Source organism: Lemur catta, chromosome 2 (assembly GCF_020740605.2).
Source record: "Lemur catta isolate mLemCat1 chromosome 2, mLemCat1.pri, whole genome shotgun sequence".
Taxonomy (NCBI): domain Eukaryota; kingdom Metazoa; phylum Chordata; class Mammalia; order Primates; family Lemuridae; genus Lemur; species Lemur catta.
In genome coordinates, this window is record NC_059129.1 from 71,224,129 (window position 1) to 71,251,962 (window position 27,834).

Below are 27,834 nucleotides of genomic sequence, written 5' to 3' on the forward strand. Positions count from 1 at the left end.
AGCTCCCTCCCTACCTTTGATTTAAACAGCCAACCCTTGTTGAGTACTTCCTGAGTATAAGACATGTTGCTGGGGGTTTTAGGAGGGTATAAAGAAGAGGAGGATAGATTCCCTGTTCTGAAGGATTTTATTTCTAGAAGGAGATAGAGATAAACTACATGGCCACATGTGTTAGGTGCTATATAAGAGTTGAAAGTGTCCTGAGGAAACAATCTGGGAAGATTGGAAAGAATTTAATAGAGGATATGGGGAGTGAGCTGGACCTCTAAGTGTGTAATTCTAAGCAATATCCCATGCTTGGAGATTTGTCTTGCCCTTCTCCCCACTCCTATCAAAACTTAGCTGTAATGTTCCCCACTCTTTTGAGTCACATCTATTGTTAGCTAATCAGACAAATTAATTTGGTGAAGGTTAGTTAATTCTGTTTTTGTTCTCTGAGGAGAAATTGATTTTAATTCTTTTGTGCCTTAACTTGGAAGTACATGATTTAAATTATTTACATAATGGACTTCTTTTATAAAAGGTAGGAGGCTGAGGACTGAGAGGTGATTGATTCCTCAAAGCTTCAACAAAGCTAAAATCCTTTGACTCCCAAAGGAATGTCTGCCCATGATATCTTGCATGGGAACTTTTGGCATCATAGCACATGTTTGAGAAAAGATTTTTGAGGTGGGACAGGGCATTTATTATTGCCCTTTAAACCACATTTCTTGGGATACCTTTCAATATCATTATATGATTTGCATTTCCTTGATTATTAGTGACATTGAGTATTTTTCATGTGTTTATTGGCCATTTACCTTTCTTCTTTTGAGAAGCTTCTGTTCATGTCTTTTACCCACGTTTTAATAGAGTTGTTTGTTTTTTTCTTGCTGATTTGCTTGACTTCTTTGTAAATTCTGGTTATTAGCCCTTTATATGATGTGTAGCTTGAGAATATTTTCTCCCATTCTGTAGGTTGTCTATTTGCTCTGTTGATTGTTTCCTTAGCTGTGTAGAAACTTTTTAGCTTAATCAAATCCCATCATTATTTTTATTAATGATTGCCATTGGGATCTTTTTCATAAATTCTTTGCCTAGGCCAATAATCTAGAAGGGTTTTTCCTACATTTTCCTCTAGAATTCTTATGGTTTCATGCCTTAGATCTACATCTTTTATCCATCTTGAATTACATTTTGTGTGTGGTGAGACATAGGGGTCCTGTTTAATTCTTCTGCATGTAGCTATCTAATTTTCCCAGCACTATTTATTAAATAGGGCTTCTTTTCCCCAGTGTACATTATTGTCTGCTTTGTAAAAGATCAGTTGGTAAGAGATAGATGGTTTTGTATCTGGGTTCTCTGTTCTCTGTTCTGTTCCATTGGTCTATGTCTCTATTTTTGTACCAATACCATGCTGTTTTGGTTACTATAGCTTTGTAGTATAGCTTGAAGTCCGATAATGTGATGCCTCTAGATTTGTTCCTTTTGCTTAAGATTGCTTTGGCTATTTGGGCACTTTTCTGGTTCCACACAAAGCATAGAATTATTTTTTCTAGATCTGTGAAATATGATGTTGGTATTTTGATGGGGGTTGCATTGAATCTGTAAATCACTTTGGATAGTATGGACATTTTAACTGTGTTGATTCTACTGATCTATGAGCATGATACGTTTTTCCATTTGTCATCTGCAATTTCTTTCCTTAGAGTTTCCTAGTTCTCCCTGTAGAGATCTTTCACCTCCTTAGTTATATATATTCCTAGGTATTTTATTATTTTTTTTGTAGCTATTGTGAATGGTATTGAGTCTTTAATTTGACTCTTGACTGTTATTAGTATGTAGAAATGCTACTGATTTATATGCATTGATTTTGTGTCCTATGACTTTGCTGAATTTATTTATCAATTCAGTGAGACTCTTGGTGGAATCTTTGGGGCTTTCTAGATACAAGATCATATCATCAGTGAAGAGCAATAATTTGACCTCCTCTTTCCTGATTTGGATACCCTGAATATTCTTCTCTTTCCTGATTGCCCTGGCTTGGACTTCCAGTACTATGTTGAATAGAAGTGGTGATAGTGGGCACACTTGTCTTGTTCCATTTCTTAGGGGCAATGCTTTCAACTTTTCCCCATTCAGTATGATGTTGGTTGTGGGTTTGTCATGTGTGGCTTTTATAGTTCTGAGATATGTTCCTTCTGTGCCTAATTTGTTGAGGGTTTTTATCATGAAAGGGTGCTGGATTTTATTGAATGCTTTTTCTGCATCTATTGAAATGATCATATGGTCTTTGTTTTTGCTTTTGTTTATGTGATGAATCACATTTATTGATTTCCATATGTTGAAGTAATTTTGCATCCCCGGCATGAAGCCCACTTGGTCCTGGTGGATTATTTTTTTGATGTGCTGTTGATTTCAGTTTGGTATTTTATTGAGGATTTTTTCATCGACATTCATGAGGACTATTGGTCTGTAGTTTTCTTTTTTTGTTGTATCCTTTCATGGCTTTGGTATCAAGGTAATACTGGCTTCCTAAAATGAGTTGGGAAGCATTCCCTCCTCAATATTATGGAATAATTTCTGTATTTTGGGTACCAGGTCTTCTTTGTAGGTCTGATAGAATTTGGCTGTAAATCTGTCTGGTCCAGAGTTTTTTTTTTGGGGGGGGGCAGGGGAAGGGTTTTTTTTTTTTTTTATTACTGATTTTATCTCACTGTTATTATTGGTCTGTTCAAGAGTTCTATTTCTTCCTGGTTGATTCTTGGGAGGTTGTGGGTTTCCAGGAACTTGTTCATTTCCTCTGTGTTCTCTGGTTTATGTACATAGAGATTTATGTAGTATTCATGGATGATGTTTTGTATTTCTGTGGTATCAGTTGTAATGTCACCTTTTTCATTTCTGGTTGAACTTATTTGGGTCCTTTCTCATCTGTTTTTGGAGAATTTAGCAAGAGGTCTATTGATTTTGTTTATCTTTTCAAAGAACCAACTGTGAATGAAATATCAATTTATCCCAGTTAGAATGGCATTTATTAAAAAGTCCAAAAACAATAGATGCTGGCGTGGGTGCAGAGAGAAAGGGACTAAAAGTAGATCTACCATTTGATCCAGCAATTCCTTTGGCTATTTACCCAAAGGAAAAGAAATCATTTTATCAAAAAGGCACCTGCACTCAAAATGTTCATTGCAGCACTATTTGCAATTGCAAAGATGTGGAATCATCCCAAGTTCCCATCAATTCATAAGTGAATTAATAAAATGTGGTATATGTACACCACAGAGTACTACTTAGCCATAAAAAGACGAATTACTACATTTTGCAACAATCTGGATGGAACTGGAGACCATTCTCCTAAGTGAAGTATCTCAAGAATGAAAAAACAAACACCACATGTACTCATTATTAAATTGGAACTAACTGATGAGCACACATGTGCACAGAGGGCAGTAAAACTCAGTGGAAAGCAGTAGGGGGAAGAGTGAGTAGGGGAGGGGAATAAACCAACCTAATGGGTACTATGAACACTATCTGGGTGATGGGCACACCTATAGCCAGGACTCAAGCATTACAAAAATGATCCATATAACCTAAAACATTTATATCCTCTTAATATTTTGAAATAAAGAAAAGAGATTCAAATGATCTCAATGTGAAAGAAGTCATTATTTGAAAAAGTTACATATAGTCTGTTCTTGGATGAAAGCTTAAATTAAAAAAAACCTCCTTTTAACTCTGGAACTAGAATAGCTTAATTGTAGTTTATTTAAAAACCGTTCTAGCTCCTGTGTTTCTTTGTAACAATTATAGGTATTGTCTGTAAAGTTAAAAAAAGTCATTATATGTAAATTCAAAATAATTAAACAATATCTGATTCTAAGGACTATTTCAAACTAAACATACAAATCATTGTAGCAACAGAGAATATTTATTTAGTGCTTACTACATGCCAAACACTGAGAAGAGCACGTTAGGTATGTTATCTCATCTGATCCTTACACTAACTTTTCATGTTATAGATTAGTATTACCATTTTTCAGATGGGAAAACTGAGGTTTAGGGAGGTTAAATTATTGCCCAAGGCCATATAGGTTGTAGCCACGCTTGGATCTGAACTTACTCCTGTTGTCTCTTCTTAATCAGTGTCCATTTTGAAGACTTCCCTGTATTCTAAATGCACTTCAGTATAATTTATCTGTTTCTTTGATCAGGGTACTTTCACTTGTAATATTTTATCCTTAAAACCTCATAAAAACGTCAACCTATTATCTTTATCATCATTTTACAGCTAAGAGAACCACACATAGGTAAAATGATGTGCCCAAGGTAACACAATTAAGAGAATTCATTAGAAAGATCTCTGGGTTAATCTCAACTCTTCTCTGGTTAGCAACATGAGTTTGGCCAAGCCACCCAGACTCTCCATACCTCATTTCCCTTATATGTAAAGGAGGGTGTTATCATCTATCTGTCCTACCTACAACATAAGGTGACACAAAGTGCTTTGAAAAAATACACGTGACTTAATTATTGGTGGTTGTGATCAGATACACATTCATATACACACTTCTTATCTTGCCTTTCCACTTTTTTGATTTACCAGTTCTATCACATTTGAGATTACTGGCATAAGAAGAAATTTCATGAGTTGGTTTTAGAAGGCATAAAATACTTTAAAAATACCCCTGTCCATTTAAAAAAATTTCTGTGTCAGAAGTATGGTCCTATTTGAATAATTATTTTTAAAAAAATCATTAAATCACCTTTAAATGATTTCTAAAAAGATTAAGTACTTAGTCACTATTACAGCCTATACCTTTTGAGGACACATTTTTTCCCCTCCATTCTCTTTAATCATAAGTAGATGTCTCTTACTTTAACATCAAATATTCATTTTTTTGTTCATTAATTCACCAACAACTATTTATTGATTTCCCTCTACTATAACAATAAGTGTGCTAGATGCTGGAGCTACAGCTATAACAAGAAAACACAGAGCCTGCTCTCACTTAGTTTATAATCTTGTGGCAATTTGTTCAAGGAACATTCCTTCCTTCTATAGAAATGAACAGTAGTAGAAAAGAAGTAAAAAGGAATTAATAAAAATGATAAATATTATCAATTTATTATATGTTAAATCTATTCAATATATAAAAATGTATCTTAGAGTTACATGCCTTATATGATTTCCCATCTATTATATATTTTAAAAATATTAACATTTACTTTAAGTTCTTCTAGTGGCAAGAGATTTTAGTGGCAAGGTAAAAATAGCTGAGATAAAATAAATTGATAACTTACAAAACAAATAATCAGTGTATTCCCTTTATTTTTTCAATACATACATTTGATTAAAACAGCACAAACCTTGCCTTGTAAAAATGACTCTAGATGACCATGACCACAAATACATTCAGTTTCCTGGCACATGTAATAAACATGGATGTATTGTTTCATGTTAAGAAGTTGATGATGGGTTTATTTTTGTTCCTGTTCCCATTGTATTATGTGATCCTGCAATTTTAATATACAATAAATAAAGTGGGCTTTCCTCTGTGTTTGATTGGCATAAAAATTTCATTATTAGAGCAGGTGCACAAACTAATGCCTGCATAACTTGAAGATTGAAAGTCATTTTGCTCTAAGACAGATTGAATAGTTAATTTTGTGAAATGATCAAAGTGTAATATTAGTAATGGAAACAGATGTTGTTCTAAAGGTTTTCCTTTTGATCTGTAAGCACAAGAAAGAAAATTTAGGGGAGGTACAAAAGAGTACCATTTTGGAGCCTGAACCCCTTAGCGTTAAATCCTATCCACCTTTTATTGTTTTGAAAATAATCCTTAATAATACTTAGTCAATGGTGTTGTGACTAATGATTGTGAAGAAAGAATGCCATGTAATGCATATGAAGCACTTAGAAAGTATCATTATACTAAACAAATGTTTCCTCTGCTTTCCTATCCACTATGTCTCTTACTTAAAGTAAGAGACATCTACTTATGATTAAAGAGAATGAAGGGGAAAAAATGTGTCCTCAAAAGGTATAGGCTCTAATAGTGACTAAGTACTTAATCTTTTTAGAAATCATTTAAAGGTGATTTAATTTTTTTAAAAACAATTATGCAAATAGGACCACACTTCTGACACAGAAATTTTTTTAAATTGACAGGGGTATTTTTAAAGTATTTTATGCCTTCTAAAACCAACTCATGAAATTTCTTCTCATGCCAGTAATCTCAAATGTGATAGAACTGGTAAATCAAAAAAGCGAAAAGGCAAGATAAGAAGTGTGTATATGAATGTGTATCTGATCACAACCACCACCAATTAAGTCACATGTATTTTTTCAAAGCACTTTGTGTCACCTTATGTTGTAGGTAGTGCAGATAGATGATAACATCCTCCTTTACATATAAGGGAATTGTCCAACATATCGAAGGAGAGGTGGAGATAATCCTTTTAGATTGAGTTTAATCTCATAATATGGCTTGATCAAAACCAAAGAAATCTTCATTTGTGAAATTATCCCTTAGAACTTTCAATTGGTTAGATGTTTTAATATATAAAAATCATGTGTTATAATATGCTACTTGTGGTCAATATTAATAATTGATTGATAGTTAATTTTTTCAGAAGATTATTAGGATATTTGATTCAACTCTGTGTCTTTAATTCCCAGGATTATCTGATCTTTTCTTGACACAGTGTACTACTCTTTAAAGATATTCTTTGCATTGTTTTCCTTAGATAACATTGATTAGAAGCCATTCAGATACAATTATAATTTACTTTTTCTTATTAGCTATAAGATATATAATACTAGCCTTTTGGTGCTGTTTACTTTTGGCCAATGGAATAAAATGAGAAAAGTTTTGAGAACACAATTTCCAAATCTCTTTTCAAATTATGTATAACTTACTAAAATACAGTATTTCTAAAGACGTTAAGATTTTTATTATTATTTTTAATTAACATGTACTAAGTATAAATATTTATGGGGTACAGTGTGATATTTTGATTTATTTATACAATGTGTAATGACCAAATCAGAGTAATTAACACATTCACCACCTCGAACATTCATCATTTCTTGGTGTTGGGAATACTCAGAATCTTCTCTTTTAGCTATTTGAAAATAGACAAATTATTGTTAACCATAGTCACCTTACAGAGCTATAGAACATGGGAACTTACTCCTCCTTTCTAGCTGTAATTTTGTATCCATTAACCAACGTCTCTCTATCCCCACCTCCCTCTGACCCTTCTCAGCGTGGGTAACCACAATTCTACTCTCTATTTCTGTAAGATTCACTTTTGTAGATTCTACATATGAGGAAGAATATGCAGTATTTATCCTTTTGTGGCTGGATTATTTCACTTAACACAAGGTCCCAGCTGTGAAATTGCTAGATCACATGGTACTTCCATTTTTAGTTTTTTGAGGAATCTCCATTCTGTTCTCCATAATGGCTATGCTAACTTACATTCTCTCCAACAATGTACAAGATTTCCCTTCTTTCCACATTTTTTCCAGCATTCATTATTGCCTGTCTTTTTGATAGTTAGCTATTCTAACCAGGGTGAAATGATCTCATTTTTGTTATGATTTGCACCTCACTGATGATTAGTGAGTGATATTGAACATTTTTTCATATATTTGTTGGTCATTTGCATGTCTTCTTCTGAGAAATGTCTATTAAGATCATCTGCCCACTTTTAAAACAGATTATTTGTGGGGTTTTTTGCTGTTGAATTGTTTGAGTTTCTTGCGTATTCCAGTACATTAATCCCTTGTCAGATGAGTAGTTTGCAAACATTCCCTCCCATTCTGCGAGTTGTTTCTTCACTCTGTTGACTGTTTCTTTTGCTGTGCAGAAGCTTTTTAGTTCAATATAATCGCATTTGTCAATTTTTGCTTTTGTTGCCTATGCTTCTGAGGTCGTATCCACAAAATCTTTGCCCAGATATCCCACAGCATTTCCTCTATATTTTTCTCCAGCAGTTTCATAATTTCAGGCCCTACATTTAAGTCTTTAGTCTCTTCTGAGTTGATTTTTGTATATAATGAGAGATGGGGGTCTAGTTTCATTCTTCTGCATATGGATATCCAGTTTTCCAAGCACCATTCATTGAAAACAGTGTTTTTCTCCAATGCATGCTCCTGTTACCTCTGTCAAAAATCAGTTGGCTGTAAATACATAATTTTATTTCTAGGTTCTCTGTTCGTTCCACTGGTCTACGTGTTTGTCTTTATGCCAGTCTAAAGGTGTTAAGTTTTGAGAATCCTTACCATAAATAAGGTTTTTTAATGCATTTACAGTATGAGTTAGACAACTATTCTGAATAATCATGTAAGTAAATCCTGTTTCACCTTAACCAAAACCCACTAATGGCTTTCTGTCTTCTTTAAGATCAGCCCCAAAGCTCTAACCATGGGGCTACAAAGCTTCACATAATGTGTAGAGCTCTCTCCTTCCTCGCTCTTTGCTCCCTATATTGTCTCCTAGCCTTTCCTCTAGTTCACTTTTGCTCCAAATTCTTTGTACCAGGTTACATATACCTTGAATTTTCTTCTGTATATCCACTTGGCTCTCTCCATCACATCATTTAGGCCTTTGTTCAAAAATCACTTTAAAATAAAAACGCCTATTTTAGCATTTCTATATAAAAAGTGTGCCTCCATCCCTGCTCTTTTTACTTTTCTTAGCACTTTTATTGCCACTTGACATGTTGTCATTTTGCATCTATGTTTTCCCCATTAGAATATGAGTTCTATGAGCTCATAGATAGAAGAACACATAATAGAAGCTAAAAATATATTGAATGAGTGAGTCAACACTGTATCTCAAGGAAAGTCAAAATCATCAACTCAGTTGTTTCTAGAAACTATAAGTTCTACTCCCCAGTCGTCCAAGGGACTCTGCCAAGCAGGACTATAAGTCAGTTTGCAAAGAAAGAGCTAAATAAGATAATCATAGAAGAGTATTATATAATTCATTATTGTTCTACTACATTTTTTCTTTTAAAAACAAAAATTCTTTTCACATTGATCTTATCAGTTTTAGCTTGATATTATCAATTAGTTAATGAAGAAGAAAAATATTTAGAAAAAAGCCACAGTTTTGGCATAATTTAGTGTTTATTTGCTTATTTTCTTATCTACTATGATGCTCTTTTCATATTAATATGATTTACTGGTTTTGGTCTTTGTTTCATAAAGCTGATGCTCCCCTCTCATGGAGTAATACAGTTGTAAATACCACCACTTGGATTTAAATGCCTAGTTGTGATCAGTATTCTTTATCAAGGCTTCTAATCAAACTATTCTAAATGTGCCCTCTGTCCAAGACTAAACTCTGTATGACATTATTTGAAATAATAATTAATGCTTTTCTTTCATTCAGACTCAATTATTGTAATTTTCTGAATCTTTTAATTCCCTTTCCTTAGCAAGTGTAGTTAGCAACCTAATTACTTAGCAACCGCATTACTTTCTCAGTTCTTTAAGACCCTTGCTAATACCCTCACCCACTTCAGGTTGAAATTTTGTAAAATAGCAGCTAAATTTTAATGTTCCTGAACCTAAGGGGAAGTGTGATCTGAGCTCTATTTTGGGAATAATTTTCCAGTTTGTTTTTGTATTATTATCTTCCACATTTCCAGTTAGTTGGCCAAAATGTGTTGGCTTTATGCAATGATTGCTTTGGTAATATACTTTGACAGAAAATCAAAACAATTTAAAAGGAAATAAGTTAACCTAATCCTTAGTTAGACACTGGTATTGATTTCCTCACCCTCCAATCCCACTATGGAAGTTTCTATTTTGAGTAGTTTAATGAGCTAATAACCTAGAGATTACAAGTAAGTTTTCACTTTCTTTCTTTCTAGTCTGACATTACTCAGATAGATGCTCATTGTATAGCTATAACGCACCAATACAAAATTAATTGAGTCAAAATATGTTCATAATTTTTAAAAGATGGAATACCTTCTCTTAGTAATAATTCACAGAAGTAGTATTTAATATTATGCTTTTGATTTCTTTGCTTACATCAATATAAGAAATAAAGAATGTTTCTTCATCCTTTCTAATCAATCCTATGTTGAATATATTGAGTAAATTGACAAGACATTTTTTTATGTATCAATTTTACCCAATCTGATCTTCATCTAGTCTATAGGAATTCATTTGAAGCCAAAATTTACTTATGTGTCTTAATCTGAAATTGAAAATAATGTTATTATAATAGTGGTCTTATATAATCACAAAAGTACAATGTATTTCTTAATCTCTACCAAGTATTAGTGAAAGATAAACTCTTTTAAAAAATTTATATTATTTTCCAGTATTTCAAGGATAAATTTATTAGACTGAATTTGGAGGATATAAAGGTCAGGCACACTAAATGAAACAAATATAGATACCTTAGACTCTGAAATTCTATGACTTATTTAAATTGAAAGCATCATCAAGGATGTAGCTTTTAACTCAATTAAACTCATTTCTGATAATTGGGGTAATAGCAATAGAATTATTTCTTATCTTTGGAGGATATAGAAGAAATGACAAAGCTGAGTTACATATTTCTGTGTAGATAATGTTTAGTTTTAGTTTCGGTTAGTATTTAGATATTTATTGATTTCTTGACAGTTTATTAATTGTCAAAAGTCTAGTTTAATAACTGGACAACATGAGGAAGGAACTTGAAGCACAAATTTTGGTGCAAGCAAAAGCAACTCATCCATGAAAAGGTAGATTCTCTTTGACAATATTAGTAATTAATGCACATTTAAAAAATATTTTAATGAACATTTCTATATTTTAGGGTACAGTTGGTAGTAAAGGTGAATTTGGTGCTCCTGGAATTCCTGGGGAGAAGGTAAGTTGATTTGCTATTTGATTAAACTTTGTGGTTTTATAAACTTGTATCAGATAGGATAGGAAGTTATACAGAACAACTCTGATAGTTCAGGGAACAGCAAACTGCAGGCCTGCAGTAGGGCTGCCAAAAACTCCCATTGTATTATTTTATAAATAAAGTTTCACTGGAACACAGCCACACTTATTTGGTTTTGTATTGCCTAAGGCTGCTTTTATGTCACACAGCAAGTTTAAGTAATTGTGGTAGAGACTGTATGAGCCACAAAATCTAAAATATTTACACTCTGGCCTTTTTCAGAAAAAGCTTGCTAACTCCTGCTCTAGATCATTGACCACTATTCTGTTAACAGCCCCAGGGCTTCTTAAATTCACTATTTTATATACGATACAGTATCTTAATATGTATTTCACTGTAGACAAAAGTTAAGTAATCTATATAAACATTTTATAACGTAGTACCACATGAGATACTATAACTAAAAATACACAAAAGATATTTCAATCCATCAATAAAATCCTATAGTATAACTATTACATATCCATAATAATTAAAAATAGAAAATTAAAAACACAAATAAATACATAAAATCCTATAATGTAGTATTTGGCTCATAAAATGGTTGATTTTCATGTTTTCTTCTCTAATACCATAGTGATGATTCTAAGTCATAAATTCACTCACAAGGTTAGAGTTGCATTTTACCATCTTATTCAAATTCAGTTTTCATAGAATCTTTTAAAAATGTTATGTTTATATATTAAACTCTAATCACCTTGTCTTATTTTTCACTATCTATACACATATGTTAATACTAATAACTTTGTTGAGTTATTAACTTTCTCTCATGATGCTAAGAAAATTCTCTTTTTCATTAAAATAAGTTAATATAAGTTTTTGCAGCTAATCTAGCTGCTCTCATTACCAAGTGAATCCACTGTGCCTCATTATCTAGAAGGCCATGACCTTTGTGGTTTTATTCCCCTAAAGCTGACACAGGAATAACTGAAGCTGAAATGGTAGGAGGCTCAGGGGTTGTTGGTCAGATATTTTTTGAGACCTTCTTAAATGTGTCTCTGATATTTGACTGCTCCACTGATGCTACTTTTTTCTTTTAGAAATTATTCTAATATGCAATTAATATGCAAATATATGCAAATTATTCACTCCTGTAGGAATGTATCCATCCATCCGGCTCAGTAAAACCCAACAACTATGTTGAACAATAATAGTTTGCTGCAAGTTAATGTTTATTTGGGCTGCTGTCCTCTTCTTTAAGCTTGCTGATGGTATTAATTGAAGGCTCTTCATCATCATAAGTAAGAGTTCCCTCAAATACTTGTTCAAAGGTCCAATTCTTTCAAAATACTTTTTCTCTAGAGAATACTGCTCCATCACTTAACTCCTAAAGAGATATCCCAATCCAAATTTGCCTTATACACTTATTCCACCAATTTCTTTCTAAAATACATCATAGTAATCTGATTGTTTAGATTTCAGATCATTAGGAATTTTCAAATTATTTATAATGTGGAATCTTTTCCTTTTTTTAAAACACATGCAGAATCATTGAAGTGCTTGGATTATAAAATAGATTGTTGGACTTGGGATGTAAAGCAAGATTCATATACATTTACATGATAAAATATGGGAAAACGGGATAAAACTCCCTTGAAATGCTTTAAAGCAGAATTTCTTAAGATTGGTATAAAACACCATTAATTTTAACACTCCAAAGTGGCATCTCTTAGATCCTTATCTGTGAAAAAACAGGTGTAAACTGCTACTGATTGGCTGTGAAACAGGCTCTCAACCCCTGAAAAGGTGATGTCAACAGACAGGATGTAATGCAAGGACTAGATGAAGTAATCAGCAGAATCGATCCTGCCAAAAGTTGATCCAATCAATTGCAATCAATGGCTATGAAGTAAGAAAGCAATAGTCTAGAAAATTAAGTATGTAAGCCAAGAAATTCTCTAGAAAAAAATAGAGTTTCTTAGAAAGAGAGGGCATTCAAGGCAATGTGGAGGAACTGGAGCAAGACGTAGTGTTGCAGAGATAAACACCGCTCAGAATTAAAGGTTTGCTTCTTTTCCTAGAAGTCCACTTTCGTAGGAACAATCTTATGTGGTGATTCATCCTACACTCCATTTAAAGTAAAACTTCAATGGATATAAAGGAATACACTGATAATCTAGTTGGATCAAGTTGTTCTGAGAATTAAAACCCTCACCCCTTGGGGCCCATTTGGCCAAAATGTTGACTGAGTGAGTCTTGGAAAAGCAGTTAATAGGCATCTGTGTCTGCGTGGAGACACTGTCTCCAGAGGACTTAAGAATCTAATGTGATAAAGAAGCAGCTGCATTTATGGTGTTCTGAGACCATGGCAAAATTGTCCTGGCAAATATTCTCTCATGTTTCCTCAAGCAGTTTTCTTTTGGGTCTAATTACTTGAGTTGCTCTTAAAGAATCTTACAGACAATTAGAGAATTCATGCAACTTCCAGGGGTTCTAAATGTGGCATCAGATGACACTTAGCTCTTGGTTCCCAGATTCATGCACCTTCAGAGACCCTACTTCGTAGCTAATATCCTCCCAATATCTATAGAAACACTGAGTCCTCAACCATATTCTCTTCCCACAGTCTTAAGTCACTGGTAGTGCCAGCTGTGCTTCTAATTTGTCACTTCGTTTAGCTGTTGAAAGATTGTAACACCCATGAGTGAAAAAATGCCACTTCGAGTGTTTTTCTCAATTCTATAATCTACAGGTTACCATTCATTTAAAATAATTGTAATGAATATATGCAGAAATGTTACTATTATTTATCTGATCATATGCTTAATAAATTATAAATGTTTTTTAAATTTAAAAATTTAAAATAATAATTGTAATGTTTATGTTTGGGCTAAAAGATTTCTATTGTTTTATGATGAAAACACCCTCCTTGATTTTTATAAGCAAATTTCCAAAGGAAAATTATTAATTCTTAAATAAATAGTTCTCCTCAAAGCTTTATTTCCCACATCGTCTTAACATGACTTATGTGTGCCTTCCAGAGTTACTCATGCAGCATCCTTGAGCTTTATTTTGAATCTGCTTCTCAGCATTCATGATTTGGGGAATTTTTTTTTTCCCCATAGAATTACAAGTGCTTAACCGTACTGTTGAAAAATAAAATAACAAAGATGAATTGTTTAAATGTTTCACTTGGAGCAAGACTATGTGCAAAGTGCCATAGAACATATATCTCAGGCATAATATTCTCAATGTGAAGTTTTTTTTATTTTTTAAAGTCTAGTATTTAGGCTAGGAAACTGATTTATATTAATGGAGTGAAGTATATTCTGAGCAGTATAAAGTAGAATTTGTATATTAACTGCACTTTACACTTACATCCAATGTGATACTGTAATAAATTAGGTGATTTGCATATAAATCTCATTCTAAAATGAACTTGCACTTTGAGTTTGGCGAGGTAATAGTGGTAAATATTTTTAAGTCAAGGCCCTGAACAAAGTATTAGTTTACTGAGGTGGTATTTTTCTTTTGAGATTCAGGAGAAAAATAGTACTCTAACACTATTTTATGAAATCTACTTATGGAATATGGATTCATGAGGGCTTTAAAGATGAAGAAGTATAGTACTTAGTTATGTTCTGCTGTAATTATAACACTTATCACCCAGTACAGACTTGCACTGGGCATTCTTAATCTAGTATATACAGCCTTACTATCAAACATCACAGAAAAATAACTATCCCCTTTCATTTATTCAACACAGCTATGATTTTGCCTAAGAGATTTGGTAAATGTTCTGTTATGGGTTCATTTAAGAATATCAATTCTATGTAGCAAGTGTTATTAGGTACTTGGTGACTTCTGGTAAGCTTGGATGGACAGAAGCCGCTGTCAATCTAAATGAGTCAATTGAATGGTTCAATTTTCAAGCGAAGCAAATGACTCAATGCATAAGATCACATGTATGCATGCAACCATACACACATGCTCACATACACACATAAACACACATCCTCACATCTTGCATCCTCATGGCATGAAGTAAGAAAATGAGAAGAGGTTTTGGACACTAGGAACTGATCCTTCCCACTTTACCCCCAAACTTAGCACTCAAACCATGCTTGCTTTCATTACTCAAATATTTCAAATGAAAAATTGCCTCTTTTCCTACTTCACTTATATAAGTCAATGTAACAGATATGTTTTTTTAGAAGTGAGGATATTTTTTAAAAATAGGAATAATTATTTTTCCAATAATCCTAATCCTAAAAATATGATAGTAAAAATCAAATATAGAGCCTAATATATCCTAAAACCAATATTATATCTGCTAAATTGCTAGAATATTTCCTAAAATGTTTATTTTAATGGGAAAACTTTTAGTAAGTTAATTTTACTCCTCATGGAATAGGTACGCAGTAAGTGGTAGCTATCCCCATTTTATTATGCTGACATTAAATACCCGGAATTAGTCTGCCTGGGTTTGAATCTCAGCTCAAAATGTTACTGTGTAAGATTAGGGCATGACACTTGGTCTCTCTCTGTGTCAGTTTTCTCTTTTATAAAACAAGAATTATATTGTACCTACGTCTAGCTTTGTCTTAAAAATTAAATGAGATTATTCATGAAAGTGCCAGCTCAGTGCCTGATGTGTAAATATTTGGTAAACAATAGATACAATGTTAACAATAAACAATTTGATGGTTCTATTATTCTAAACTCTCACTTACTATGAGACCAAATTGGAACTCCTTTGAGGTAATTTATATACTTGATCTTAGCCAAAAGGCTGAGAAGCGATCATTTGAGAGAATTTATGTTGTTTATTCAAAATATACTTAGTGGGAAATGTTGAAATAAAAGTCGCATATCTTATGTGACTCTGACCTCTTAAAACAAACTGGATGTTAGTAAACCAATGAATTCCTCACTTAGCAGAAATATTTGTAAGGGTATAAACTTTAACAACAATAATATGGCATCCATTTACTCAGTAAGTATTATGCACCAAACACCGTCGAGAGCCTTCTTCACATTATTTCATTCAACACTTCTATGAGGTAAAATTTATTGTCTCTGTTTCACAGATTAAGAAACTGAGATCTAGAGAGGAAAATACTTCCCCTAAATTCCATAGCCAGCAGATAGTGGAGTCAAGATTTGAACTTCTATCCCTAGGAATCCATAGCTGTTGCACCTGTATCATATTACCTCATCTGGATAGCTCTTCAAACATCCAGATTTCCTTTATACGGAGAGTTCTGAGTTAGTTCTTAAATTTGTTTGCTTGCCAGCTTGTGAGTGAACTGTGCAGTTTGCTTCCTACACTCTGCTCCTTCCCTTTAAATCTCCGGATCCCTTGTAAACTCTACCTAACCTGAGAGAGTCTGACTCCCCCATTCTCAGAAGAGTGTGTCCGCTCAGTAAGAATTACCATGCATTGTGTTTTTTGCCAAATGAGAGGATTTTGTCTAGCTTTACCTTCCAAAATAAGTATTATGAAAACAGTAGTTTTATTTTGTTTGGTTTCCAAGTACAAAATTACATCTGAGATATGTTTTCAAACTTTCCACACTTAACCCTCTGGATATCCGCAATCTGCCCTGCGCGCCCACCCCCAGACAGCTCAATCGTGGCCACTCTCCAGAATAACTTGAACACCTAACTAGAAAATTCTCTCTTTACATTCATTCTCCAAGGATGCTTTGAGATTGGATGTGTGCGTATACACACACATAATATTCATTTTACCAAAAGCAAGTGTTTAACTTAGTACCATAACTTTATTAAAAATAAATAAATAAATCAAGCTTCTAGAGGTAAAAAGCCATATGCATCAAGGCACTTAAGAAGGGCATCTGATAACGTGATGAGAGAGTTGCCAAGTTGCATGTCTTAAAAATAGCTGGGCTAACTATCCTCATTATGGGGTACTTTGTATGATGGGTCTTTTCACCATAAACCCTGAAGCCCTCCGTCACTGCAGTGAGATGAGACTGAACGAGGCAGATCCATTGTTCCCTAACAGTCTTTGTATTTCTCTTTTGTTGGAAAATGAGACGACTGTGATTTTTGAATCTTGATTTTCTCTGAAAAGACATTTTATGAGAAGACTGCAGCTTCAGAAAATAAAGGCAGATGCTGTTACAGTTTATGTAAGCGCAGACAAGGCCGGTAGCTGTTGTGAATTATAATGAACTTTGCAACAGTGCTGGTCCAGATGTAGCATTAATGCTTCAGAGGCTCAGAAACTTACTGGCATTTAGTGAAGAAGCTAGAGAAATTTAAGTCATCTGGCTTCCTCTCTGTATGTCTAGTTTCACCTAATTTTCTATGGCATTAAGCTTAATTTTAGAAAAGTCTGTAATGAATGAGAGTATAGTCAAATCCAGACAGAGGATTGAACTATTTACCATAACTATTATTCACAGAAACAAATGACTACAGAGAACAATTTTGTCAACCTACTTGGTGGTTTCACTTATTAAAGGTACAGAATAAAACTTGAATTATCAGTGAAAACAATCATTGCTCTTACGTGGAATAACTGTCATTTAATTGTCTTATCTGTAGGCATATATTGATACAATATAAAGTAAGCAGAAACATAAGAAGGACAAAGGTAATAGAAGGACAGGAAAAATAAAAAGAAACTTGCTCACTCTGCATCTGATTTTATTTCTTAATGGTTTCTTATTCCCTTCTACTGCCTTCCACTCGCACCCCAAGTAGAGCAGTTGGCAGAGAACACAACAGATGGATGACAAGCTCAACACATGTGGTGTATCTGGCACCCAGGCACTTGACTTTTATTTGCTAAACAGTTAGCCAGATTTCAAGAACCTAGTCTGCTAATGTTCCTATTTGGTTTAATGCGCTATCAGCATCTACCACATAAATATGAAAATATTGCCATAAAAAGATCACACACTCTGTTTCTCTGCACAGTTCAGTGGTCAATTATCTTATTCTTGGTGTGGATTGCGGAGATACTGAAGAGTGGCTTTAAAGATGTAACAGGTAGTTTGTAAAGACATCTATGATTTTAGATATTAGAGTTTTCCTAAAGTGGCTGTGTCTAAAAAAGCTTTGGCCAGCTAAGTCCAGGACAGCCATAGCCAGTGTAAGGCACTGAATGAACCCGTTAGGCAAGAGCAGAAGATTTGAGAGGGTGATCACAGACAGTTGGTATTTTTCTTCCCTACTACTGTCACTGCGTTTTCACAAGTTACGAAATTTGATGCTCGTTCATCTTTTTTCATGTAGTCTCCCTGGCCACCAGACAAAATTAACAGTTCACCCGTCCTGCTCATATAACACTTTATTATATTACTATTATAATAGTGTGTGTCTGTATCCCCTGCTTAAAGGTGAGCTCCTGAAGGAGGACTTGGTATCTCACTCACCTCTATAACCCCAGCACTTGGTCCAGTATATGGCACTTGATTGATTCTGGATAAATGTTTGTTGAATTGCTTAGAACTCAAGAAATATACTTTGGGGAAATAGGAAGGAAGGAGAATCTCTTCTTTACCCAGCAAAGCTTACAGGTGTTGCTTCCTAGAATGGAGAAAAGTGTGTGCATCTCCAGAATTTGCTTACTATTTTCTCTTAGACAAATTATGCTCTTCCTTTTCTTGCAAGCATAAATCTTCAAGTTATCTTGCTTTCTTTTTATCCAAACTAGGTTCAAAAATTCCCTTTCTTACAATATTGCTAATGTGTATTCTTTCTCCATATGTTCACAACCATTTACTTCAGGGCTAAAGATGAATAACCAATGGCTTTAGTGTATTTAAGCTCCAGTAGAAGTAATTGAGAGGGAGTAGAACTATAAATTACTCATCACGAGGAATACTTTGGACAGGAAATAGCTTGCAGTTACTGGTATCTCACTGCCCTCAATTAGGAGCTGACTGATGACACTGTCCTTCTCTTTATATCTTAAATCATCTTTCACGTGTTGCAATACTTAATTTAGATGTCAATTACTATACCTCAGATATTTTAGTAGATGATTCACATTAAATGTCTTCTATTTCTCTAGGTCTTTTTGTGAAGTTTCAAATTTACTTAAGGACTGTCTCACAGCTAATTTCACAATAAAGTGAAAAGCCCAAACACTTGTTCCTGACACTTTAAGAAAATCATCACGATTACATAGGAGCCCAGATTTTGTCATGGATTCTACAACACTAACTAAGGCTTAACTACGTAATTTTCCTATATATATGGAAAGAAACTTTTACTGCTCCAAGTCATTTTTAAATTATTTGGGTTTTTTTGTTTTTATTTGAATAACTCTTAGTTCAGCTTGCACTTAAGGAATTTGAAAAAGAATTATAAAATAAAATCCCTTTGAAAGGAAAACTTAATGATTGTACTGAACTACAAGCATGGTATGTGTAAGCATTAAGTTTTAAAAAAAAAGCAAGTTGTGTTAATCGAAGTACAGTACAGTATAGTATCCTGAATAAGGTGTGTGTGTATGTGAATGTATGTGTGTGTATGTGCTTGTGTGTATGTATGGATCTGCTCTCTATTCTGTGTAGATAAGACCATTTCTGGAGTGATGTGCTGAGTTCTGAGTGCCACATTTTAAAAGACATGACTGACCAGTGTGTGCCCAGAGAACAAGGACCATAATATTAAGAGATTCCAAACTATCATTTGAAAAATGGGTGGTTTACTGAATGGGAGGCTTCCTGTGGCACAAAGGGAGGTCGTGTGTAGGACCTATAGGACGTTTTTCTTTTGTAATTGCACACAGCAGAAATAAGACTAATGGGCAGAAATTTGGGAAAGGTTAATTTGGGTGCAGAAAGCATTGATTCAGTAACCACACATAGAATTTTTTTTCCCATTTTTTCTCCACAATGCAAATTAAACAGCAAAAGTGCCTGACTTTAAGAAGCTTTCAATAGAGTTAGTACCTCATCAGATTCTTTGGTGAAGGTGGTATATATAAATGTATAAATTTATACTTGTCCTTATATTTAAGAATATCAATCCTGCTTTTTTCCCTAGGTATAGGCACCTGCATATACTTGTGTACATGCAAATATATACATTCAAGATAGTAGATTTTGAGAGGGTAGATGTTGAATTCAGCAACTACTACCAACCCATACATTATTATGATTAAGACATTTATTGCCCATACATTACTTTTGGTGGCTGGTTTTCCTTTCTTTGAAATATGACCCATAAGGAAAAGAAACGATAAATACTTGAGGTGATGGACACCCAATTACTCTGATTTGATTAATACACATGGTATGCCTGTATCAAAAGATCACATGTACCCTATAAATATATACAACTATTATGTACCCATAATAATTTAAAATAAAAAATATAAAAATTTAAAAAAGAATAAATAATAATAGGGTCTTATTATTTTATAATTAAGAATGTTGTCCTTATCCTGACCATTAATGTGATAATATGTCCCCAGGTGTTAGCTGCATTAAGGATCCAATAAATACAAAGAATTCAAAAAATTTGAGGTTTTAAGCTCTATGTGGTATATATTTTTTTAACTTGAGAATTTATTTCTTGGAATGAAGTCCCAAAATATAGAAGGCAAAAAATCCTCCTCCCTGAAATAAAAAGACTAAGATTAGATATCTGAAAAAAAGTAGAAGGTACAGTTATATTTTTTATTTCCTGAAATACTTAATAGACTTCCAACAGTTTAAAGAACTGTATAAAAATTCAATATCTGAAGATTATGGCTGAATAAAGCAGGACTATAGTCAGAAATATAGAGGTTACATTAGTGATACACAAAATCAAAATCAGATTTACTTTTTTCTGCCTGTTTTACTGGTTTTTGTTCTAGAATTCTGGCATTCCACTCATATATTACTTCTAGCTATTTCATTCAGCATTCAATTTAAGTCAATTTTCCTCTCGTGAATATGAATTAATTAGAGCGGAAATACTGATATGTTTCCAAGTGTACACTAAATTCATATAGAAGGTTATATTATTAGAAAACATGCTTTAAGTGAAATGTTAGGTTAAATTTTATTTTTTAATACCGAAACATTATTTTAGGATCTCAGACTTTTTAATCAAAGGCTGAATGCCTAACTTTTTAAATAAATAATCACCACAATATAGTATATAACTTTCTGCTTTCTGGGCCTAATTTTAGTTATTTGCAAATCTTTTATTTACCTGCTTGTTCTTCTTTTGTTTGTTTGATCTTATTGGTACTAGTTTTACAAACTATAGGCCTAGAGAGTGTGATTCCTTATCAAATGTCCTTCAGATAACATATATTTCCTGCATAGTAAAAAAGAGATTGGTTCTGATGTTAAAGGAATCAGGAAAGCTAATAATTTGTATTTTATGCTTAGCTACGCTTACTGCTAAAAAAATGTGCAGTGATTAAAAGGAGGTAAAATGAAATTTTTTGATCAGTTTTTCAGAAAGCCACCACTGATACTAAACTTTACTTCTGTTTTTTCCAAAAGCTTCTCAAAGAGGTTATTTTGAATTCTGGAAAGGGTGCTTTTTGATTGTTCTGTGAAGTTGAAGACATGCCATGTATTATAGTAATAGCCCAGGAAATGATACTATCAGCAGCAACATTAGATTTTTCTGGCCTTATATGACACATATTTATTCATTTGCCCTTCTGTAGTTTGAATTTGTAACCAGAAAGGGACATAGGCCCTTTCATTAAAAAAAAAAAAAAAAAAAAAAAAACCTGTAATGGAAAGTATATGCCTCAGAAATGTTTTGAAAGTTATGGTTGCTATCAGAATCATTGATTATAATTTTCTTTAAACAATGAACTAAAATTGTTCATTGTTTGAACTAAAATTGTTCAGACAAAGGAGAAACATTTTATTTCTTCCTTTGACTGAGAGTGGGAGGAAGGAGAGACAGCAGGAGTTCAGAAAAAGCAAATAATATGTACCCTTCCAGTAACTTTAGCTAGATATTTATAGACAGAATTAAACTTGACCCCAAACTCCTGTGGGACCTAGAGCTTTAAACCTGGGCATCAGAGTAAGCATAAAGAAAGTGTCATTCTATTGACATAAATTACATTTTAGGCAAAGTCTAGACAGAAACATCATTATCCATTGTTGTTAATAAAATATTGTTCTTTAGAACTATTTTCTTCTTTAGTTTTTATGTTATTTAATAAATTTCTCTCTTTTTTGAGATAGAGACAAAAACATATATGTTCATTTATCCCTCACGGACTAGAATAATAACAATAAAATTTTAAATGATTGTGCATTTCTGAGTAGGGCATCTCAAAGTATTTCAAAAACTTCCACATGTTGATGTATCATGTGAGGTCAACTCACGTCCTCTGAGAGATCATTAGTGATGCCCATTGGGTTATCTTGGCGTCTAGAATCATGTTTACAAAACAAATTCCCAGTCAGGAAAGAACAGAGACCAGTTAACACTGACCATAGGAAAACACCATATTTTAATCACAGCAATCATAAAACCTGTGTCCATTAGAGACATATTCTCCATATCACAGCTTTAAAGACTTTTGATAACAAATTAACAGTGTGCCTGGGTGTAACCATAACCTGACACATGGCAGAGGTAGGACCTTGGGTGCCGGTACTCAGAGAACATGGTACGTAAGAAGAGTGCACTGTGAGCCAAGAAAAAGAGAAGATACTGTCATGACTTTTTTCCCAAAAAAAGTAATTTTGGCAGTGTATGCTGTATCAGTGTACTTTACTGGGTTATATGCCATATCTTGTTATCGTGTATAACTTGTAATCTGATATAAAACATTATATTAGATCAACAGATGAAAATAATCTGCTCCTTATGGACAAGTGGACATACTTCTGTGATGAGTAACAGAAGCTCCATTTCCATAGACTGTTCCCTGGTGTCAAATACTTAATGTGCTTTACTCTTTCCTTATCAAATGAAATTAGAAGTTTCTAGTAGACCAGTGTGATGCCCGAGGTCCAGAACTGTAACAAGTTTTTAATAATAGAAGTGTGTTTATTACATAGATAAGTACATTATATTTTATTCATTCATGTTTCAACACTTAATTATACTTAGCAGCAAGGTTTTGCCTTTAGTGTTTAGTATATGCTGTACTGATAGCAGTTATACTGTAGAATACTTTGATAATTTAATCTAATCTAAGAAAAACCTTAAGTCTTTAAAATAATATATGTGCATGTATATAGCAGTACATCTATGGTAAAAACACTAAAACGTTCCAAATATTTATTAATTAATGAAATAATAAAGATTTCTTTAGATTTATACGGAATATATTGTTACTACTTTAAAGTTTGAAGATGTTATTTTTTCCTGTAGATATTTGAATTTTGTTTAAAGAATTCTGAGAAATGGTATCTAATTGCTTTCTAGATAATGCTTAAAACTGTTACTTTACAAATTAATTATAAATACTTGATAGAAATAAAGCAGGTCAATAGAACTGTTAGTTTATTTTGAGCTCTCTATGAACCTGGAAATTCAGGAGACAAAGTAAATTCCTATAAGCAGCTTATTTCCTAAGTCTCCACTGGGCATATGTGCATCTTCCCAGGTGTAGCTCATTCTAGCCTGGGTGATGTTTACAAACCAGACTTGTCAAAGTGATGACCTGAGAATTCCAGTAATGGAAACTGATAGGCATCTGCTAAAAACCTTTTTACCCAAGAAAGATGAATAGAAAAGAACTAAAAATGCTTCCGAGTAATTGTTTCATGTAAAATGGCATTAGGTGTTATCTTCAAAATCAATTTAAAGACAATCACTAGATATGGGTAAGAAAGTAAACAAGCTCGTATATATATTATAAGAATACAAACACACAAACATATACTGTACATTAATATAAAATTCAGATTTTAGGCAAGAAGTCAAAATTAAATCTTTTTCCCAGAGACAGTGTAGGGAGGCAGTGAGGTGCACAGAGTTGGGTTCAAATCCCAGTTCTACCAGGTACTTATTGTGAAATCGTCTGAGATGTAGCAATGGTAACTTCTACCTGATAGGTTCATTGTGAGAACAGTGACTGGCCCATAGAAAACACTATGTCAGACTTGAATATTATGCCCAGAGGTCTGAAAGAGAGAAAATGAAATAAAGGATACTAAATAGCATGTGGAAAAACATAGGCTGTGGAGTCACCAGGACCTCAATTCAGATCTCAGTAATACTGCTAGTTGAGTGACCTTGAACATGTTACCAAACCTCGCAGAGCTTCCATTTCCTTGTTTTAAAAATTAAAGTGATAATCCTGGAGTTGTGAGGTTGGGGATAGATGGGAAGCCCCTACACATGATAGATACTCAGTTATAGGCTACCTTTCCCAACACTAGAGCTAGTTGGTAAAGATTGAAAAAAAGATATGTCTGTGTTCATTCATTTTTCTGGCTAATAAAAATTATTCTCTGTACTTCTTTTAGGGAGAAAATGGTTTACATGGTGCTCCAGGCTTACCGGGTCAAAAAGTAAGAGTTTTTGGATGTTTCCTCTGAGTTAAGAATTTTAAGATTTTGACAATTGAAATTGCACATAATATAGTAAAAATTCTGAAAATGTATTTGTTAAAACTGAATTCTCTCAAAATCTCTCAGAAAGCTACTGATCTGCCTTTCCAAAGAGAACTCGTGGGAGCAATCCCCTTTAGCAACGTGCTTCTACAAAGAAGTCAGCAACAGCGCTTTCTGGGGGCCATGGGAGTGTATGTAGCTATTTGGAAATGTTTTTGCAATTATTAGTCAGAATCTAAAGTGTAGAATGGAATAAATTTTACTGTCCTTGACTGGATTTGGTTACTTCTTGCTTATCTTCCCTTTTGTATATCCTAGATAGAGCTAAACATAATAGTTATATTGACATAAAATAGTAAATATTACAAAGATGCTATAGACATCTAATCTCTTCAGAAAATGTCTTTCTTTTGGAAAAAATTGATAAGTAAGGAGTTTTGCATGGGACAGCCTGCTTTCCTCTGTGCATAGTATCCTTCTCTTTACCAAGGTAAACTTCCTTTAGACACCTTTACTGTCCAAGGGCTGCTTTCTCCTTCTGAAAGAAGGAGAAGGAGCACAGTTGTATGGGACCAGCATTGCTGGAAACACAGAGACAGGTACATTCCACTGTCTTGGAAGGATGGGGAGTTACTTCAAGTGGGGCCAGCTGGCCTGGTACTGCCCACATACTTCCACACAGAGGAGAGCATATTGATTAGATGCCCACCAAGGCCAAGCACATCATTTCTATGCTCTGGAGAAGTTTTATAGGTCCCAGTAACAAGACGTCAGAAGTTACTATGCTTCTAGTATTTTCTCTGTGGCTGAAAATATCATTTAAAAAGACATGCACTTATTTATAGTTCCAGCTTTTGAGAAAATCTTCCGTTACTTGGCCTAATAAAGATAATAAGATTGAACTGGCAGCAACGAAATGGCAAGCTTCTGAATTTCTTCTCAGCAGTTCTAGACAAAACCCATTGATACAGCATGTGCTGCATCTGCGAGTTGAGTTGCAAGCCAAGGGATGTGTAGATCTATCTGCTGGGAAATAGTTTTGGACTTTCCAGCAGCTGTTTGTGGTGGCTGCATCATGCTGACATCGTGGCTGATGTACCGGAGGCATGTAGCAGCTTCAACGTCAGCTTGAATTAATAGATCAAGTTAAAGTCTGTATTTTAGAAAAAATAGTATAAAAAGGTAGACTGTGCAATCAGTGGTAAAAATACCTAATAACTAACCTATTTTCTTTCCTGATAACTTTCTTGAGGGTAGATGAAACAAAAATATTTAATTGTGTATGTCTTGAGTTTTTATGTGTACACACACACACACACACACACACCCCACATACGTACATTTGGTTATGTGGGTATATATGTGTATATAAAATAATACACTCACAAACTGTATATGTATGTGCATATATGTAAATGTGTATATATATGTATACTAAACAGCTGGCATTCCTTTTCATATAATTAACATGAATTTTAATTATAACAAGTGTTACCTTGTTGAACCATTACAGAAAAAACTGGAGATCAGAAATGCGTTACTCTTGTCTCTGTGCCCTCAGGAAATGTTTGCTGAATGTCTTTTCTGTTCAAGGCACTCTATGGATAGAGAGACGCACAAGACCCTTCCCTGGCACTCACTTGCTGGCTATGTTGTCATGAGTGCCTGACGCATGGGAAGTGCTCACTATCGTCATTATTGTTGAATTTGTGAATGGAACATCAGTACTCTAAATATCTGTGCAGAACTGAGTGGGGGAAACAAGCTTGTCAGATCAGAGAGGGTTTAGTTGAAGAAATGGGGACTTAGACCTTTTAGAATAAATATGGTGATTAAGAGCCAGCAGCCCTCCAGCCACCGATCCTCTTTCTGTGACTGAGACATGGCATGGGAAGAACATGGCACTGGTGCTGGAGCTGGAGCCGGAACTCCAGGGTTCAAACTTGAACTCTTTCATCATGAAACTCTCACTAGAATGGAATTCCATAGAAGCCAGCTTTCTAAGAAGGCTGTTTCTACTGGATCTAATAAAATAAATAGTAATAATAACAAGAAGGGTTAACCGTCTGTGTCAAATACTATGCAGGTGCATTCAATTCTCAGAACAAACCGGTGAGTGAAGTACTGTTATCATACTTACTTTATACAGTGCACAATTCAGGCTTATGAAGATTACATTGCTTCAAAGTAGTGAAGGTATAGCTTAAACACTAGAAGATTGTTCCTTTAGTATTTAGGAATATTTAAATCTTGTGTAGCTTAATATTGGTTCAGAGATTACATATTAAAAATGGTTCTTTGTATTATAATTATTGATGTTTTCAGTGTTAGAAGCATTATCATTATTATAAAAATTGAATGTATTGTAAGTATTGTTCCTATTACCATACACATCATATTCCTCTTCTGCAGGGAGAGCAAGGTTTCAAAGGCAGCAAAGGAGAAATTGGTGAAAAGGTAAATATCTCTCTTTACATATGCAAATAAATTTTGATCTTGAACATATTTTGAAATGGAATATTTAACTTGTTTATACATTCTATGTAAGAAATTCAATAATTTTATAGAAATAACTAAAAAATATTTGCTTCAGTGAAGGTGAACTAAATATACCTATGATTGTCAGAAATCTTTCTAAACTTAGTTGCGTGGTAGTTAGACATTTCTAGTTAAATTAATTCCACTGATACATAAATGATTCAAACATTTATGAAGCATTATATTTTTATATTATGATGTCATTGATCCACTAAGTATCTAAGTTTTTAAATAAATGCCTTGTTTATATGTATACCTAGTTTCTCAGTGGGTTTATTATTTGGAAGGAATGAATAAGAAGAACTTATTGTAATGGTCAGGGTCCCACGGAGAGGAGATGGGATACTAAAATTAGAATAATTTTAAAGAGTTTAATAAAGGCATGATTTAAAAGGTATGGGTAAGTTATAAGTATAGTATTCCAGATCAAGTTACAGTGGACTCCTTAAACTCCGCATGATTATACCAGACCCAGAGGCAGAGAAAACTGTGTGGAGAGGACTGGAGAGAACAGCTGAGGGACACAGTCAGCCCAAGATAACATATAAAGCAGGAGCCAGGGCAACCAATTCCTCCACCTCCCCATCCTCCAGCCCTCAGTTCTCCTGCTGGACCCCCACTGGCCAAGCCAAATTGAGAATCAGTGGGGTGTGGGTGACACCTGTAAGGGTCAGCGTCCCAGAGCCCAGAGCAAGGTGGAGAAGGGTGGATGGTGGATCCTGAGGGGCCCACGCCAGATGCCAGCCCACTGAGCTAAGTGCTGTCATCTTAAATCACCTTCTTACTAAACTAAATTCTGGGTGGTTCATTTTACATTTTTGAGAGTATTTTATTTTAATAAAAAACTACTAAAGTCATTTTGAAAAGTATCTGAGCAATCATTGGTTTACAGATTT

The 27,834-nt window shown here is 33.9% G+C and overlaps 1 protein-coding gene across 1 annotated transcript in view; it reads left to right on the forward strand.

Annotated features, from left to right (window-relative positions):
* The window catches only part of COL19A1 (collagen type XIX alpha 1 chain), a 308,626-nt gene that overhangs the window by 64,239 nt on the left and 216,553 nt on the right, over positions 1–27,834 (forward strand). The window contains exons 10-11 of the mRNA XM_045542219.1: positions 24,314–24,358; positions 26,813–26,857. Coding sequence (XP_045398175.1) covers positions 24,314–24,358; positions 26,813–26,857 — 90 coding nt within the window. The remainder of the gene's footprint in view (positions 1–24,313; positions 24,359–26,812; positions 26,858–27,834) is intronic.